This window comes from Venturia canescens, chromosome 1 (assembly GCF_019457755.1).
Source record: "Venturia canescens isolate UGA chromosome 1, ASM1945775v1, whole genome shotgun sequence".
Lineage (NCBI taxonomy): Eukaryota > Metazoa > Arthropoda > Insecta > Hymenoptera > Ichneumonidae > Venturia > Venturia canescens.
In genome coordinates this window covers 1,349,533-1,369,453 of record NC_057421.1, presented here as the reverse complement: position 1 = coordinate 1,369,453, position 19,921 = coordinate 1,349,533, and the positions used below count along the sequence as shown (strand labels likewise).

The following is a 19,921-nucleotide window of genomic DNA, read 5'->3' as shown; positions in this document are numbered from 1 at the left end:
TCGTCGCGATCCAACCTCCTTAAGAAACTCGTTTGTGCATGAACTACCTTAATCCAAGCTTCCATGAACTTTAAATCGTTGTCGATTCCTCATGGATTCGAATCATTTGAGTTTTCGTGCTGAATTTTTGAGAAATCAACGATTTCGTGATTCCCCAATCCGCGATACAGTCGTGAATATTCAGAGTCAGCCCTCGGCATCCTTCCGACCAGAAACTCTTGATCATAGAACGCATAGCCTCGTGTACTAGTATCCAGTTGTAACGATACGAGTTTCATGTCATTAGATGAGAGTTTTAACTCTCACACAGAATCTACCAACATTGGCGCGAGGATATCGAATTTCAGGTGGATTTAGTTTACCGCTGCGTGTCGCTTTAGTTTCATCCCCGCGTTGTCGTCACTTTACCAGCACCAAACGACTTGGTTAACTCTCAAAATTGAGAAAACGTGGTTGTTCCGACGAAGCATCAGCGAGCGAAAAGCGAGAGCACGAAAATTAAGGGAGCACAGACTCGGAGTTGATTGGTCGTTGATAAAATAATTGGAAATTTGACGCCGATAAGGTTCAACCATTCGCAGTTATGCTCGCAGAGTTCTTTGGGGACCATTCGATTTATTATTATTTTCAGTCTACATGAATTTTAATGAGCATCAACAATCTGCGATTGCCCAGTTGCCAAGACCCCATTATTCTCGAATCTGTTATTGAAAAACGAGAATTTCGTGGATCTCGCCTCGAACTGCCCCTCAGCAACGTCACATACGAAGCCGGTAAACTCCTCTGCATGTATTAATGCCAAATATTCAGAGATACTCGAACTGATATGCCAATAGAAAAATAACGTTCCACACGGTAGTGTAGTTCACGTGGAACTGAGATGATCGATCTTCGTCTCTGAAAAATCAGACGAAACAAAATTGTTCGTGTCCCTTCTGACCCTGGTTTTTTTCTCCCAACATCAATTTCCAGGGTTTGGGTAAACAACATAAAAGAACATCGCAACTTACGACTGTTTTACTTGACCCTCGAGATTTGTAAAGTTTCGTGACGATTCTCGATTTTTACAATGACGAAAGCACGCGAATGTTTGTGAGACAAGAAGTGACAAAGCGTCAGAGTCCTAACAAACAATTTCAATGATTCGTGAAGAAAAACTCAAGCATTGTTTGCCTGTGGATATCGGAGAACGAGAATGGAAAATTGAGTGTAAACAAACATTATTCTTAACGATTAACAATCGCATTGGATTATTTGATACGCAAATAGTTGAGCGTAAATAATTTGCACGCGTGAATTAATGGCGAGGGTAGAGAGAGAGAGAGAGCAGCTCGGATGTATAAGCAGATTATGAATTAATTGGTTATGAGCGGTAATTCTGTTGGCAAGTGAGGGGAAATAATGATAATACGAAAAGAGGAATAAGGTGAGGGAGGTGGGGAAGAGTTGAAGAGGAACGAAAACCCGAGAAGCGTACTTCCGGCCGTCGGGACAAAATAAACGACCGGAGCTCGGCCTCGATGAGCACGGACTGGTTTACAACGTGACCAGAGGCCGCAAAAGCTCGCCGTCTTGCTGTATCTTATTGTCTTGAAAATTCTTACCGCGGCCACTCAAAAAATTGTCCGTTCTCGTTTGGATTTCGAACACGGAGGTAGAGACAGTGCCCCTTGCCCTTGGGATAAGAAATTTTATGAATTCTCGTCACGCTCTTTATTTCCGATTGAAAATCAAGCTTCTTATATTACAAACAGTGAATAGAGATTTCGACTAAAAATTCAACGAACGTCAGTCCCCATTGTGTCATCGTCGACGAAAGATTTTTAGTGTTTTCCAAAGGTTCACGACATTTTTCGATCCCTCATCAAACTCGAATGGGATCAAATCTATCAAATTTTTTTTCACGTCGAAATAAAAGTTACAAATAATCATTTCCGAAAGGGACTAGCGAAATGGGACGAAACAGTAAGAAGCCATTTTCATTCTTCGTCGAACCTCCATGCAACTCGTGCGAAAAGTTCGGACCCCTTGGATCGACACAATTAATTTACGCAACCTCGAGGACAAAGGACCGACGAGCCGATGAATAGTTAAATGACACTGCGAAGTTTGCAACGTTGGAGTCCAACGAAACGATCTGAAAAAACCTTCCCATAATTCCAGTGATTCTCCAATTTCCTTCCCTCCCGAATTTGCAATCCGTGTTTTTTTAACCTCCATCGACGCTCCGTGAAATAAAAAATTGGTGAATCAAAAATGTTATTTTCCTTCGTTTCGTTGGACGCCAACGCTGCAACTTTCAGCGTCGTAGTAAAACGACAAATCCAGTTTTGTAAACAAACACAAACAGTCCATTATTGATTCGAGGCCACAGTGAAAAGGATCAGAAGGAAAAGAAGCGAAGGGGCCACGAACAGCTCACAGTTCGTTGGTAATTAGCATCTGAATCAACCATTCCCGTCTCATTTGGGAGTAAACAAACGTTTGATGTAAACTCACCCATATATACATGGCGTGTGCAATCTCGAAGCAGTGGAGGGTTGTTGGATCGATCCTTTCGCCCTTTCGGGACCCTGCGTACGTGGCATTTCATGCGCAATCGCCAACGCGGATGCACTCAGAGATTTGTGTATTTTTATATTCATTTTTCAATATTTAACTGAAAAAAAATTGTCCTTAGGGATCAATTTTCCTTTGGACCATGTCAATGGAACAGGTAAAAACTATAAATTATCTTTCCACTTTGAAATTCTGAGCCATGAATATTTTCGCGTACAAAATCTCCTCAAAACCTTTCAACAAAGTTCTATTCACATGCATGGAATTTGAAGATGTTGTTCAATTCTTTGTATCACGAAAACTTGGTATTCCACGTTCCTAGAAGTTTCTTCAAACCCGGTTGTTTGTTCAGCAGCTCTAATGTATGTTGAGCTCTTCCCTAAGCAGCTCAAAGTCCCAAGTTGCCGAGTATTATAATGAGAAAAATCTTTTCGACGGTTGAGCATTCGGTATTTCTCGTAATTGAGAAAAAGCAATAATATTTGTGGCCAACATTGAGTTCGTCACTAATTTTTGAGGACTTTCCACCAAGCTGGAGCTGCTCGTGGCTCTTCTTGTCGTTTTCCTGCCGATACGAAACAGGAAAATTGCATCGTTTCGAAGCAGTCCCTGAGGAGCGAAAAAAGTGCGAGAAAATTTTCAAAACCGTGCCAGCCCGATATGAGAACTCGCAAATGTTCATCGACGAGAAAAATTCGAATGAAAGAAAATTGAATGTTCAGCGCAAATGTTTTGTGCAGCCGTTAATGCGAAGTGTTATTTCGTTTACGAAACGAACAAGAGGAAGGGAGGGCTTTGTACCGCCATGATTTAACATTGAATGGACTATATGCGCAGCATAAACTGAATGAGCGAACACAGAAAAGTACCGGGCGAGTGCGAACGCTCGAATTGCGAGGAACTACTAGATCCATACAAAGTACACGGTTCCTTGTTGTTATAGCAATGCAGTATATTCCCAGCCCTCGTTGGCAGCTTACACCACTCGAAATTATATACCCGAGCTTCATCGCGGCGAGCCTTGACTTCAGATTAATTAAACCCTCGCCACCGCGCGTACGTGTGAAGCAGAATATGCTCTTAAGCTTGTGTGAGTGCTTCTTACGACTCGTGGATCCAGCATTATCAATACGAGCGTAAAACTCATTCGTTATTGGTCTCTTGGAATATCGGTCGTAGAATCTTTCTCAATAACTCGCTTGCACACATTTTCCTCGAAATTTGTATTACGCTGAAAAAGCTTGACGAAAATAATTCGTCGAAGACGCGGTCGTTGAATGCGAAAATTCTGGCCATGAAGAGATCGGATTTGAGAAGGATTTCGCCTTCCCTGAACGAACGTTTCCAAGCAGCCAGATATCGTGCTGGAGATTCGTAAGAAAAGTAGAGCATTTAGTCCGAAAAAAAGGCAATTTCAGGCAGTTTGTGAATTAGGAACGAGCAAAGCGATGACCGTGAAGTGAAAGCTTCGTGCTTTCAATTTAACGGACACGCTCGAGCGTAAACCCTTAACGCTTTCTCTGCCCGCTGTGTTTTATCGGTACTTATTATTTCTGCGTATACTTTACGCAGTTGTAACTGAGGAGAAAATCAGTCAAGTTTTTTTTCGAAGGTTTAGTTCGCTGCTAATAAATAATCGTAATGAATCGATACAAGAGGCAGACGCACGCTCGACTTCAGACTCGGAATAGTTTTTGCTGGGAGGAAAGAATTTTCGTTTTCTTAACAGAACCAAGCAGCGATGCAAATAATCGCAGGCTTTCCGACACCATTTTTCTAAGCAGCGTAAAAGAACGTTGAATTTCAAAGAAAATCTAACGGTACAAAGAGACTGTGAAAAGTTCTACAGATGCGGACGGTGCTCGGTGGACGCTAATTCCATCTGCGTTGTTACGCAGTGGCCTCGTCGACAAAAGAAAAACAATAAGCGAACCGTCGAGAGTGACGCGTGTCCCGAGCCTCAGCCACACTTGAAACAATTACGCTGGTTATTATGCTGCCTCAACGGTGGTGTGAGCAAACCAGAAGGAGCAAGAAAATACGTTGGGGAGCGGCGTTACGATTATAGTGACCGGTTGACTTGCAAGCAACGAAAAAACTCGTAAGTTAGTGGAATTCTCTCCAAGAGACGAGTTCGATGAATTCGGTAAACGAAACTGACAAATTTTTCGTAAAAGTTCTTTCAGTGCACTCCTCGAAAATTTATTTCCGAGCAGCTCTCAACACATTTCGCGTTCAAGAGGTTCCTTCCTATTTTATTGTTCTTTTAGAGGGGGTCCTGCTTTAGGAAGTCAAAAAATCGATTGTTTTCGGGAATGTTTTCAGGATAGACGGAAATAACTTACCATAGCTAACTTTTCGATTGTTTCGAGGATATTTCAAGAGTAAAAAAACATTTTTTTCATGTGAGAAATACTCATTCGTACGTGGTTTATGCGAAAAGTCTGATTGTCGATGTATCCTAAGCTGCGTGCAATGTGGAGACCGTAATTATTGTCTGCAACGAAAATTCCAAATTTTTTTCCATTTTTATATATTTTCCTTCCACCTGAACCTATAAAAACCCAAAAAATTGTGATATTCTATATTTTTAGCGAGTTTGAAAAAAAAACGCTTCTAAAGAAGATAAATGTCACTTCGACGTTCTGTAAATATAGAAATTCACAATTTTTTCGGATTTGTATAAGTTCATATGGAAGGAAAATATATAAAAATGAAAAAAAAAATTGGAATTTTCGTCTCAGACAATAATTACGGTCTCCACATTGCTCGCAGCCTAAGAAACTTCGACAATCAGACTTTGCGCATAAGCCATGTACAAATTAGTATTTCTCACATGAAAAATATGTTTTTGAACTCTTGAAATTTCCTTGAAACTATCGAAAAGTTCGCTATGGTGAGTTATTTCCGTCAATCCAAAAACACTACCGAAAACAGTCGATTTTTTTGAATTTTTAAGGCAGGACCCCCCTCAAATTTGTTCCATTTTTTAATTTCGTTCATTTTTTTTTTCATTTTGAATACTTTACGAATGGAATAATTTCAAGAGATTCTTCCATATCCTTTCGTTTTTCTCATTGCGTTTATTCTTGTATTTCCACATGTGAACGAATAAATGAGAAGGCTGTGTGCAGCGCCTATTTTTTCCAGTACCACTTTGTCAGGGCTTACGAGTGGAGAAAAAACGCAGTGTAAAGTTCAATTTTTATTGCATAACAGAAAATAGAATACTCTATTCTGCCTTATCATTTTATTTTCAAGACTTTCAGCCAATGTCGTTCGCCAGACGTCGCCTCGTCTGTCCCGTCGCTTTTTTGTCAGCCTCTTTTTCCAACATTGAACCAAGTTGTGAAAGGATCGAACGATTGAATATTCTCAAATCGCCTTATCTATGCCGATTCTAAAAGATTTAATTCGCTAAGAAATTTCAAGTGGTAGGAAGAATAAAAATTGACAAGAATTTAATTCGCCAGTTGACAACGTTTGCGCTCTGCGATGTGAGCGAGCAAGTTGAATTCCGAGGTGCAGTGTGACGATCGATTAAAGCTTGAATAATGCGAGGCCCGAACGACATGGGCAATTGAACGATTTCTATATAGCCACGCATTATTCCATGGAATTACTCATGGGAAGCGATCCAATCATTCAGCACCCATTGTTCTTTTTGCCTCTCGTTATATCATCGCTCTTCGTCGTTCGGGCGCACGGTTCGGACGTGTCTGTGGCGAAGCCCCATGGAAATATTGCCGAACTAACTTTTTCATCGAATCAAATTCAGAAATGTGATATGCCACTCAGAACATTTTTGTTTCACCGAAATAAAATGAACGCCGAGTATTCGCTACGGAGAGTTTTTCACGCTCTGAACCATTCAATTATTTCCCGTTAGTGAGTAACTCCCTTTCCAATGAAATTACCAATAACTTTGAGTGATTTTAGCCCACTTACTCGACCCTCTTTTCACACGTAATTATAAGCATTTTTTCTATCGAGTTATCTGAATTTTTTATCCAAATTTTACGCACCGACTTTCTCTCACCCTCGCCAGAGCCCCCAGTTCATTAACCCATTGAAAAGGAGCCAATCAATTCTTCCTTGTACCGGAAATTGAGCACATATACCTTAAAGAAGAAAGAAAAAATGAGGCTCCGACTTATTCACTTCTTATTAAATTGTCGTAGAATCTCTCGTTCTTCCCGTTGTCAGAGCCTCCGCTAATTCTCCCCGTCCTCGGAACCACCTTCAATTACCTTAATTAACTCAATTATCGTTTTCTCAACTTGTCGATGCTTTTTTCGTTTCAGGTGCGCACCTTGTTCGTGAGCGGTCTGCCGATGGACGCCAAAGCAAGGGAATTATACCTCCTCTTCAGAGCATACGAGGTGAGCCTGATGCAGAGACGAGAGTGTTGAGATGCGTCGGAGAAAATCACCGGGATTTCTCGACCATGCGAGCATTAGGAAATACATAAAAATAGCGCGAATCTGCTATCGATCGATTTCCAATACGAATCATTCACGGACGCTGGATTCGTGAACTTTCCTCGGTGAATTTTCTTCATAACGATAATCCCGATTTTTCTCATCGTTATTGGTTTTCCGATACAGATAATTACTGAAAAATCATTGTTTATTCTCACTCGACCCTGTTCTGTCATAGCGATGCTCAATATCAATGCGAGCTGGACCGAAAATCAGAGATATTCGGTACAATCAGACCACCTTTTCCTTATTCTATTTCTATACGGTCCATCTCTGTCATTATAATGCTTAAAATCAATGGAAACTGGATTTTCTGGCACACATTCGATGGAACTTTTCTTATTAACGAAATTCCTGGTGTTTCGAATCGACAGTGGTTTTCTGTTATCAAAAATAGTGGGAAAATGATAGCTCGTGTTGACTCGACCTAATTTCATCATCAGAATATCTAAAATCAGTGCAGAGTTTGAGGTGCTATTTTCGATGAGATACTGCGTCAAATCTTATTTTTCACTTTAACCAATAAAATTCCGGCTCGATTGAAGGAAATTGTTGAAAATCGTGGCTCGTTCTGCGAGTTTCACTTTATTCAGTATAGATTTATGTACAGTCGAATTTATAGTTTTGGATAGCGTTTCATTTTCTTTATTCGCACTCGTCACTTCGATAATTCTTAGATTCACTCAGATAATAATTATTCAAATTCGTTCACAAATTTGGATTTTTCTCGTAGCAATATCTTTCAATTTCATAACTGACTTTCAAAACCTTTTTATTTCATCTATGAGTGTATGGAATTAATATCACAACGAGACTTTTTAGGGGTAACAATTCCTTAGTGATCGATTAAAATCATTTGAAAAATCGAAAAATCAAGTTTTACTATACAAAAATGGTCAAATTGAAGAAAGGAATTTAGAAAACCTGTTTTTTTTTTCATTTTCGTCGCAGTCGACTTTACAAATAATCCTGAGACTCTTCGACAATGATTACTGACGACCCACCTCGGTGACGTCCCCGAGCGTAGAGAGCGAGCGCATCGAGCCGCAATTCCCCTTCTCCGGAGACACAAATTTGCCAAAATCGAGCAATCGCGGTGCCAGCGACACAGATACTCCCGAACTTTTGATCGTAGCAAACGACGAGCTCACAATTTCAATAGGGTATTACACCTTTTTTTGAAAACTGTTTTAAAATAATCCTGTGATCGTAATAAACCAGTAGAATTTTTATTTCAATTTTATAAGACCGAAAACTGTCTTGAAAACTATTTTTTATTTATGATTTTCAATTTTCGCGCGGAAACGCTAGCCGCCATGTTTTTTCGGTTTGTGACGTCACTCCGTTAGTAAACAATACAATTGCGAAAGACCAAGTAATAAGATTTGTAAAAATAATATAATGAGTTATAGTGGTATATCATTTTGGTGTCTCGTGCCTGAATGCAATAATACAAGTGTAAAAATGCCACAAAAATTGTGGATTCATCGCCACCATCGACATATTTATCATTGGTAAATTTGTACTATCTGCTTTCACAAAACCGTTTTCCATAATGCGATTTTAATCAAATTAATGATAAAAGTCCACAAACGTGCACAATAACTTGTAAAATTTCAAAATAACACAGAGCGCACAATAAGAATCTAGATTGTTTACTATCGGAGTAACGTCACGTTGGAATCCAATATGGTGGATGGCGTTTTCGACATTTGAAAAACAGATGAAAATGGACGATTTAAAAAATTGAATTTAAATACTTACATTGCATTTTCATGAACAAATATTGACGTTTCTCGTTTACTTTTTACGAAATCTATAATATAATAAACATGCATTTTTATATATTTTTTTACATGGTGTAAAATACCCTATTCTACCCGATCTTATGACAATTTTAGTGAACTTCGATGGGAAAGAAACTAAAATTAATTGTTTGGTGAAACTCGATGTCGAATCTCTTTTTCCAGTGGCAATGGATCACGATCGAGTCATCGCGACCCTCTCCAAGAGGCGATATGGCGTCACGAGTTCTCGTACCCACGCGTCTGGTTACACTTTTAACCGAAGTAAATGGTAGAATTATTAAAAGCAAGTTCGTAAGATAATTAGTAAAAAGTGCAGCTTGAGCCATGCCGCACATTGGACTTCGCGGTGCGTTAACTCGATTAATTATTCCCTAATTAATTCTCGAGGCCCGAACACGATTTTAATGAAAGAAATGCGGCGATTTGGATCTGGTACGAACTCTTTTAGTCACGGTGAACTTGCAGCTCTGTTTCTTTAGTAGAACCAACAAGGCTTTTCTTAACGCAGCATTAAAAACGGGAAGGACGGACACGTTAGCAGTTGGATGGAACTTATAATACACATCGCTGCGATTCAAACATGCGTTTCTCGACCCCTTGAATCATTCGTAATTGGAAGCAATGAAATTCCATGATTACTAATTGGAGGTCGTAAGATTCTAACTCACGAATCTAGGGAATGTAGAACGCACTAATTAGAACTTTCCTTGAGTGAGGGATTGTAATTTAACGTATCGTCGGTTCACGACCTTGTGATATTCGATTGAGCCTGTCGAATTTACAAACTGAAGACGTCCAACATCGGCAACGAGGAATCAAGAGTTGCGTTAGTGCAGTTCAAATTACGCTGGCCGAAAATCGACTAATTTTCAGAGTTTTATCCAATCGAAATGATCGACTGATTCAATCACGTTTCTACGACTTCTCAGCCTCAAAAATTTCAACATCGGAACTTCCAGTGGCTTCAAAAAGGCCAAACCCGATGTAATTCAAGGAAAATCCTGGCACGGAGAAAATCAAATTTGAAAAATTACCGTCCAGTAACGATAGTGCGGTGACGAGCTCCAATTGTGGGAAAGAAATTGACGAACTTTTAAATAAATTCACTGTCTGCAATATTTACTATCACAAAACTGAAAATTTGGCGAAATATTGAAAGTTTTACGGTGCGTTACTGGAGTAAATATTTTTCGTTAACTTGTCCCCGCAGTCCGGTTAATTTTGCAGTGAATTTCACGCTAAATATTACCGTTTAATTCTCTCCGTGTGCAAAACTTCGGCGTCGGTTATAAATATCTGAAAATTCAATGCTGCTATTTTCGAAGAAAAGAGTTTGTCCGACGCCTTCGGTAATGGGACAATCGAGCTGAGTCACAAGGTCTGCGAAGCGTTAACTTTCAGAGCAACTTCTGGAAATGTATGTTCTCACAAGATGCGCAATTGGGTCATGCCCGACATGCAGAAATTTGCAGCGCGTATAATTTATCACAATCTTAAGAACAATCGGTGTGCGCTCACACTAATAATAACAGCGTAAAGTAATTATGCACATGCAATGTTGATTATCCGGAGCAGCCAAAATGGCCTGCCTAAACATTAGTCGGCAAGGGAGCAGACGATTTAGCACCAGCGGTTTTCCTGTCGCACGGTCTTGGCGCCATTCGCTCTTTAACGCGGCCATTTTGGGCCACCGCACAGCGGCCATTTTGACAGGACGATAACACCGTGGTGTCGTGTCAAAAATTAAGGTTCTTGGATCAACAAATCGTGCTGGGAAAAACTCTGAGGATTGTTAACAAAATTTTTTTGGTCGCTTGATTCGGTGGGACAGATAAATGTTGCTCGAAATATCGAAAAACATTATTGATTCAACGAAAAGTTTATTTGATGAAAAAATTATATTTGGTTGAGAACTTTTTGTTGATCCAACGAATTTCCGTTCTCTAGCTCGCTCACGTCGATCGACTCTCATTCTTTTGGCAACTTTAGACACTACAGAGGAGCCTCAATTTTGTTGTAGCGTTGAAATACTTTGTTGGGCGTATCAAAACAGTGTTTTCGTCCAGACAACAAACGTTGATTGTTTCAATAACAACTTTTCGTTCGCCCTCACGAACGTTTTGTTATCAAATATTGTTGTCCGGTCGGAATAGTTTTGATGGAAGCTTTCCGCAAATATTTAAATATTCCAGCAAAATTGGATCTTCGGAGTATCCAAAGAAAGCGAATCCTCTGACCTTTCGCGACTACTTTGATCGGATCATTCGACCCGATACGAAATGTAGTTTTTAGCAAAATCTGTCTGTTTTTGACCAAAAGGTTCGGCATTCGGAGACCGCTCGATTTTTACGATAGCAGGAAAAAATGTCACCGCGATTGGTCATGGGACAGCGCGAATCATAAAATCAATCAAGTTTTGAGTGACCGTCACTATCGTGCGAGGCTTTAAGGTAGTCCATGCACGAAACGATTTTCTTAAGAGAAGCTTCATTCAAATTTACACAGAGTTTAAATAGGTAGTCGACTGACACGCATATCAAGTTTTAAATGGTTCGTCTTATTCGTTATTTAGATAAACGTCCTTAAGTATGAAGAAAAATACGCTATGCTTAAAAAATCATTTACCTTTCCTTATATAACGAATGAACACTTCTTACGAAGTTTATGAAAAAGTACACAATAACAATGTTTGAAAGTTTGAAAGTTTAGTTTATTTATTTAAGGCTTGGTTTGCACCTTGAGGCAAGTTTGAAAAAGTTATACAATACATGTTTTACAATACAATTCATTTTTAGGTTATGGCTAATAATTGTGTTTTTGTTTTTATTGCTTCCTTCCGATACAAAAGAATACACTGAATGAGTTATTCGGTATAGCAGGATTATATGAAGAACAGTGTTCATAGGCCCTGTTCTATTAAGTATAAACTAGGAATAAGATTAAAATATAAATAAAGATATCGACCGATGATTCAATCTACGAGGTTGTCATTGAGTGGAAGGCCAAAAATATGAAAAAAGAGTGAGGTAATCATCAATTGAATGAAGTATATATGACGAAGGTCTAGAAAAAATTCGAGACGATTGTCTTATTGGTAATAAAGATATATTACGTTAAAGATTGAACGAAATTGGTAAAATGAGCAATCGTAGCCTATTTCAGAATTTTGTTTCTCCTTGGCTCGGGCCATTGCTGTCACAGCCTTCTGTCTTTTTACTAAAACTTTTTTTATGCATTTCCCTTTGTGTCTTCCCTTTGCGCTCTCGAAAGCTATTTTTTACATAAAAAACTAGAGTATTTTAGCCAGGGACGAATAAAATTTGGGGTTCAGTCAGTGATGGATCCCCGATTACTTAATGGCTTGTAACCTCATTCGCCAAAAAAAAACTTGAAAAAACGTACTCAACATTTCGAATTACTAACTCTCGCATGAATTTAAAGTGATAATATCTTTAATTAATAAGAAGTAAAAATTGACCCAATTTAGACTCCGATAAAATACGATCCTACGGACGTGATCTACCTTAACTTCATTGTAATCGACTTTCCAGGTCCATATTGCTATTGAAACTGCTATTGGATGCTGCTCCAAATTTTGTAGCAAGACGTTAAAACATGATTCCGCACACCGGAGTCATTTTTATCTCGATTTTATAAGAAAATTCAAGTTTTTTTAGTGGCTCGTGAGCACAGTCATCGTGAACACCTACAGACCCGTTACGCGCTTAATATTAAAGCCACGAAAGTCCCTATCCTTTTTTCGCGTTGTACGTTCTCCGTGATACATAGGGTGGCGTGTTGCAAAGCATATAGTAGAAACAAGAGTACGTAGCGAGAAGGAATTCGAAGCACGAGGGATCGCGCTCTTTTTAACCCCTTCTCTCCCCCCCCCCCCCCCCCCCCCCCACCTCCGCCCACGCCTTCTCTCCTCCTGCCCTGCCTCGCTCCTTCCGCTGTCCCACTCCACTCGCTCTTTCTTCCTTTCGTTTTCCCCGCATAGTCAGAAGTGTATACGGACGATTATACCCTAGTTGTAAATACGTGATGGGAGGGGACTTTATGGAGAACGAGCACTACGAGTAGCAGCAGCAGCAGCCGAAGGAAAATGTTCGCAACGATTTACGAGACGTTTCAAGATTTAAGGAAACGACCCCGCGAGTACATCAAGAATGAGTTTTATTCTCTGATATTTCTTCGTTATGAAACATCGGAGAACAGTTTTTCTGATAATATTTTCTAACCGCGTTAAATGTGCATGAGCAAAAATTCAACAAATCACTGAACCCCGAACCAATTATCTTGAGTGCCGACGTTTATTACGGTGCGAAATAAAAATGGGGTTTCAAGGGGGTCCTCTGCTTTGGGAAATCAAAAAAATGGATCGTTTCAAGGGTTTTTGAAGAGCACACAAACTTTTTTTTCATGTGAGAAATATTCATTTGTACATGGTTTATGAGCCAAATCTGATTGTCGAATTTTCTCAGCTGCCTACAATGTGGAGATCGTAATTATTGTGCTGCAACAAAAATTCCAATTTTTTTTTTCCATTTTCACATATTTTCCTTTCATATGAACCTATAAAAACCCGAAAAAATTGTGAAATTATATATTTACAGAACGTTGGAGTGATATTCTTCTTCTTTAAAAGCTTTTTTTCAAACTCGCTAAAAATATAGAATTTTGCAATTTTTTCAGATTTTTATAGGTTCGTGTGGAAGGAAAATATATAAAAATGGAAAAAAAATTGGAATTTTCGTTGCAGACAATAATTACGGTCTCCACATTGCACACGCAGCCTAAGATACATCGACGATCAGACTTTGCGCATGAGCCATGTACAAATTAGTATTTCTCACATAAAAAACATGTTTTTGAACTCTTGAAATTTCCTTGAAACTATCGAAAAGTTCACCATGCTGAGTTATTTCGCGTCTATCCAAAAACATTACCGAAAACGGTCGATTTTTTGCCTTTTCAAAGCAGGACCCCCTTAAATGTTATAATTACTCTCGTCTTTGAAAAGAAAAAAAGGGAAAAATTTATTGATAATGTCGACCGAATATGCTCAGAAATTCTTACGTAATTAATTCAACGTTTGATTATTCGATTGTTGACGCAAGGATAATATCTAACCACGAATGAACGAACACGACCTCGTTTTTAATATTCCAATGGGAACAAGTCGTCCGTTTGGTCGGTTAGGTTTTTTGCCCCGCGCTCGTGAGGAGAGGAGAAGAGGTAGCTTGTAATCAGGCGATTTAATCTCTCGCGTGTGAGCCTCGTTTTTATTTTTAATGTGACCGAATTCATTTGCATTTTTGTCGTGTAAATGCGCATTTAAATGATGTCAAATTATTTATTGTAACGTTTAATAACTCATGTTTGGAGCAGACACCTGCGAAAAATCTGCTGCGAATTCGTCACCGGGTTGCTACACTGACGATTTTTTATGCCCGAATTTTTTCACCGTTTGAGGATCGTCCAGCTGCAGGATTCGGAGAGACCGTGCTTAAAAATTCTTATTTCACGTCCACTATTGATGAAAGATTGACTAATTGAAAATAGTCAATAATGTCTATGAGACACTGTTGCCCCGCGATTCTTCTCGTTAAGAAACTCTTTTCCAAAGTTTCTCTGAATTCGATTTTTTCTCATTTAAACGAAATTTCTCATCAAGATTTGTACGATCGCAAAGATTGGTCTCGAGAACAAGATTCCGCGCGTATGCTTAAGTGTTCATCCAGCTGCTACACTCCGAGAGAATTCTTCAAACATTTCTATAGACTTGACACCTGTACACACATCGACGCTCACAACGAATCCGCACGAAGCTTCGAGCTCGATTGCAGCGACTTTTACAAACTGCGTGAGAACGTTCGAATTTTTATGAAAATTAAGAAAGAAAACATGAAGAAACTCTAGTTTTTGACGCGTCGAAATGTCAGTCATTACGTTGGACTGCTGGTAACATTGAACTTCGGGCAAATTAATAAATCGTGAGAATTTCATCAAATTTATTTTTGAGACTGATTCACGTGCTTTGACTAGTCATTAACTATATAGTCAAGAGGAAGTACAAATTTGATTTATGATATTTTTAAAGCATTTTATTACATTCTTGTGATAAAAATATTCTCAATGTAAGTGTTTGTTAATTTTATTGATAATTTAGACTTGACTTTAATCGACATAAAGTAGTTGCAAACTTGACTCATAGAACGGCCGAACTACTTTAGGTGAGCTAGTCAAATGAGGTCGAAATCGAAAAATTGAACCAGCAACAGCGCTACAAATTTATCAACACAAAAAAGTACGCTGAACTCCCTAATTACGAGATTACTAAATCGCAGGCTCACGAAATAAAACAGAAAAATAATTATTCCTACGATGTGTAGCGTTACTTCATCTCGTACGAATTGATTCCCATTCACTTGAACCCTGTGCTCATTAAAATTATAATCCCCCTTTTAGCCTCAAAACTGCTTTGAGACTTTTAATTAAATCGACGATCCAACGTGAGTGGTACTTTCTTTTTAATCGCACAGCAATTGCAGATTCTGCTTAATTATCCGACCTTGGTGTACAGTACATTGGCGATTCGAAGTCTACACTCGATCCAGCATCGCAAGGATGATCTCCAAACATTTTCCATGCACAAAAACATTAAATCACATTCAAATATTTCCTACTTGTGATTTCTCATGTCGTTGGTGAAATTTTTTCACCTAAACAGTCGATCGCCATCAGTTCAATTTGAAGGGTCCAGAAACCTGCATCGTTATACAGCATTCGAATGAAATTCCACTCACGAAATTTTCCGAAATTTTTTAATGAGCAGACAACAAATTTATTGTTCGCAACGTTGGAGTCCAACGAAATTAACGAAAATGACATTTGTAGTTCCCCAATTTTTTATCTCACGATTCATTGGCGTAGACTGAAAAACTACGAATTGTGCGAATTAAGCAAGTAACGGGATTGGAGCATTACTGGAATTATTGGAGAGTTTTTAAAATCATTTCGTGAACTCGAACGTTGCAAGCTTCAGCGTCGTCTGAAACGAATCAGAACTTTGAAGCAGTTCACCAAAGCATTCGAGATCCCTAAAAGCAGATTTTTATTGATCATTCAACTGCAATCGAATTTTACAAATTTTAAAAATTTTCGAAAACAATCGGAAACGCTATCGCTCCGCTAAAGAGTCTCCGCATGGCAGCAACTCGTCATATCTTATAAATGTACTTGTCTCAGAGTCGCTGCCGCGACTCTAGATTATAAAAATTATTAATTATGATTCAGTTCTAAAGTTGTCAAAATGACGAATTTGGTGAAACTTTTGCAATGTAAATCCAATTAATTAAAGCCAACAATGAGAAAAAAGTTCCACTTGAATGCGATCTCACAACAATGATCGTATTACGCATGGCGAGAATCCCATGGGTTTTATACTGTTCCCATACAATAAAGAAACTCGGTTGTTGTACGAGATTACTGGTCGTATAATAGTGGAGGTTGGCGTAACGAGTTCTGTTAATGCATTGGATTGCGGTAACTCTCGTACCTATGAAGAACGTCTGAATTTACCTGAACCGTCGGAGTGAGAATCGCATCTCGACATAACAAAAGGGACATTTACGTTCGCAGATATATCCAGCAACTCGGTTTCAACAACATGCTTGTTCAGCTATTCGGCGTTCTCGTTATTCAAAAGCAAAATCCACTTTCGAAATAATCAGAATTTATTATGTTTTTTTCATGTTGAAAATGAAATGTGCGATTCGAAACTGCGCGTTTCGAATTTACACTTTGCCACCCCGTATTTTTGCTGCTCGCGCCGCCATATTGGAAAAATGCCGCCGAAAAACAGTTTTCTGGCAATATCTCCTTTCCAACTAATTTTACGGTGAAAATATTTATGTAACAAATTAAAATCGAGAACATTTTCTATGTTTTATGTGCTTACCATTTTTTCCGTAGAATCAATAGTTTTGCAGAAACACGCGTTTTTCGTCCGTTAACGGAAAATATTTCACCATGCATTGAAAACTACCAAATGACTGGGCTATAATAAAATTTGCTGTTTTTAAGCTCCGCAGCGGTTTTCAAGAATCCTGAAAAAATCTGGTACTGGAACTTTTATGAGTCACTTGCAAGTGTTTCAAACCTCGTTGGGTCAGATTTTCGAGCCCAATTATCACGAACTGTAACAAATACGGTTTGCCAAATTCTGGCGCACCGAAGCTGAGTAATTCTCTAGTACGAATTCGTGCCAACTAATTTACTCTTGACACGTTTATCGAAAAAGCATCAGAAATTTTTTAACGAATTCGGACGAAAACATCGGAGATGCTACTTCAAATAATTGCACGGATTATCAGAGATGAATTTCAAACGCAATCGAGCGTGGGAGACTCTCGTTGCTCTCAAAATTATATAAAATTCCAATAGTTCATTCCCGAATCGCTATTAATTTGAAACGAAGAATTACTTTATTTTTAATAAAAATCCTCAAATCGACACACCGACGAATTTGCGGTTGGGGTCCGGCGATCGCCAAAGTTAAACAGCCACGGGCGTAGCCAATTAAATGTCGTAAAAACAAAAGAAAATCTTTCCACCGTCGACGTGATATCGAGAAGATCCGATGTGGTAATTTTCCATGCAATTTTTTCATGTCCTACAAAGACTTTTTCTCGGCATGGGGATTTGCAGATTTCGCTGGCCCCTTGAAAATGAATCGATTTTCAAATGTGATTAGAGAAAAAACGCTTTAAATTAATATTTCCAAATTGCTTCCTCAAGATGGTCAAGATGCACGATGCTCAAAGCTTGCTCTATGAGGTGCTATATTTTTCATTTTGGCTTCCTCATAGAGTAAGCTTTGAGCATCGTGCATCTTGACCATCTTGAGGAAATAATTTGCAAATTTTAATTTGCAGCATTTTTTTTTTGTATACAAGGAAATAATGTATTTTCTCTACCTTCTTTTACGAACTTTAATTTATCTCTTTGTTCAAATCCATAAAAAAAACTGAATGACGAGCCATCAGAAAAAATAGTTTGCAAACTATTTTTTCTGATGGCTCGTCATTCAGTTTTTTTCAATTTTCAATTTTCATCGTTTTTCTATTTACATTGAAATTAAATAATTCCGACAACTTTGATGGAAAGTATCGAGGAAGTACAAACTTATAGACAATATCTTACAAAATTTCCAAAAATTCAAGCAGTTAGACGATTTTTTGAAAAACTCATGTTTTCGTAAAATTCAAAATGTCATAAAATTTAACCCGCTCAACCGATATTTCCCAAATTCAATACCAACCTTCCTATTATGATAGTCTATTTATAAAAAAAAAAATTATTAATGAATCTCTAAATTTTCGAAAGTTAGAGCGTCGACACCATTTTTATGAAAATTTCAAAACGTCGTCATATTCGTATTTTTTTTTCAAATTCTGATAAAATTATCAGAGAATGAAAAGCTTGTATGGATTAACATCTGTGCAAAACGGTAGACCTGTATCTCAAACCGTTTCCGAGTTATAAACGTTTGAATTTTGCAGTGCCATAACACACACACACACACACACACACACACATCCGAACATTTTTTCTAGATATGATTTTTCGATGTTTTGGAACATTTTGAGCACATTAACATTGTAAACTGGAAAAAAAAAAATTTCATCGTCACAAAGCTTCCTCTATGAGGAAGCAAAAGGAGCAAACTCATTTCGGCAAATGAATTCTCTCTTCTATCGATTTTAAAGATCTTTCGTTGCGAAAATTTGTCTCAATTCATATCAGGATAGACTCACAATTGCAAAGGAGAAACAATTATTGAATAAGCGGATTCCGCACTCTGATTTCCTTATCGCAGATTGAGTAACAATCATTCCATATCCGCAATCAGGTGGGGGTGAACGAATGAGAAGAGACGAAGTTAGAGAGTGCCATTAATCTGGAAACTGTGGGATCGTAATACCAGGAAGGGAAATTCAGTGGCGTATTTTTCAGTAGTTAATTAAAATTGGATACCAAAGTTTGAGGAGGCAATTAACGAAATGCATTTAATCACAATTTTCAGTCTTTTATAATCAAAATGTTCACAAAATATTTCCCTTCACAACTACTTTTTTGCTATTTTCGTCACAGTTAAAAAAAAATGAGCGAAATCTGCTCCGAAAAAGGGCGATTCCCCAAGAAATTCTAAAACGCACATCACATTTTTCGATTCAAAACAACTTCTCAGTCGAATCGAACCTCACAGACGATCTTCATTCATAAACTCAACCGAACCAATTAATTAACCAGACCTAAATATAGAGAAAAAAAAGCGTTGGTCGTGGTTGTTCACCCGGAGCTAATTTGCAATCGAGTTCCCGTCTACCTTGAATAGAATCATTTCACAAAAATGTTTAATTGAAAAAAAGAGATGCCATGAAACTGCCGACTGCAGTGCATGCAAAAATACACAACCTCGATAAACGATGCCTGTCTGATGGTGAATTGCGTCGGACTCAGTTTCGAGCAAACATTAATTAAAACTCTATAAACCCCGCGATGTTTTAGTACGCGAGCGATTTCGCTGTACCCCAACGGTCCATGTTCAATTGCCATTTCCACGCCATAATGCGTTCGTCATTGATCAACAAGAAAAATACTTTTGCAGTGTATTTGCAACTGGCGAATCAGGATATTTCGAGTGAAGCAGAATCAAATGGAGTTTGTTTCATGCAACAATGACTATCAACGTTGTTGTCAGATCGCTAAATCCTCCAGCAACTTAACAATTTAATCCATTAGGACTCCCCGAAAATCCCAGTAGAAATCTCAGTCCCAGTTTCTGCCACTCGAGTCCACCGTACAATTTTCAATGCTCAGTTCCCTCTGAAACATCGTCAACAGAAAACCTGTCACTAGAGATCTAACCAATTAAAAAAACACGATTCACGAAAGAATTCCAGAAAATAATCATTAAGGTAGCTCTCTACTTTTGTTGAAGTCTTAATAACTGGCTGAAATTTAAATATGGTGTAATAAATAGCCTCCATGAACCGACTATCGAAA

At 38.4% G+C, this 19,921-nt stretch overlaps 1 protein-coding gene across 7 annotated transcripts in view; it reads left to right on the top strand.

The window, feature by feature from the left end:
- LOC122407903 (protein couch potato) overlaps nt 1–19,921 on the top strand; it is an 80,553-nt gene that overhangs the window by 23,949 nt on the left and 36,683 nt on the right. For all 7 annotated transcript variants that reach the window (XR_006260317.1, XR_006260311.1, XM_043414400.1 and 4 more), the window contains exon 2: nt 6,864–6,941. Coding sequence is in view for 5 of the 7 variants with exons in the window: in XM_043414400.1 (XP_043270335.1) it covers nt 6,864–6,941 (78 nt within the window). In the remaining 2 variants the exon portion in view is untranslated. The remainder of the gene's footprint in view (nt 1–6,863; nt 6,942–19,921) is intronic.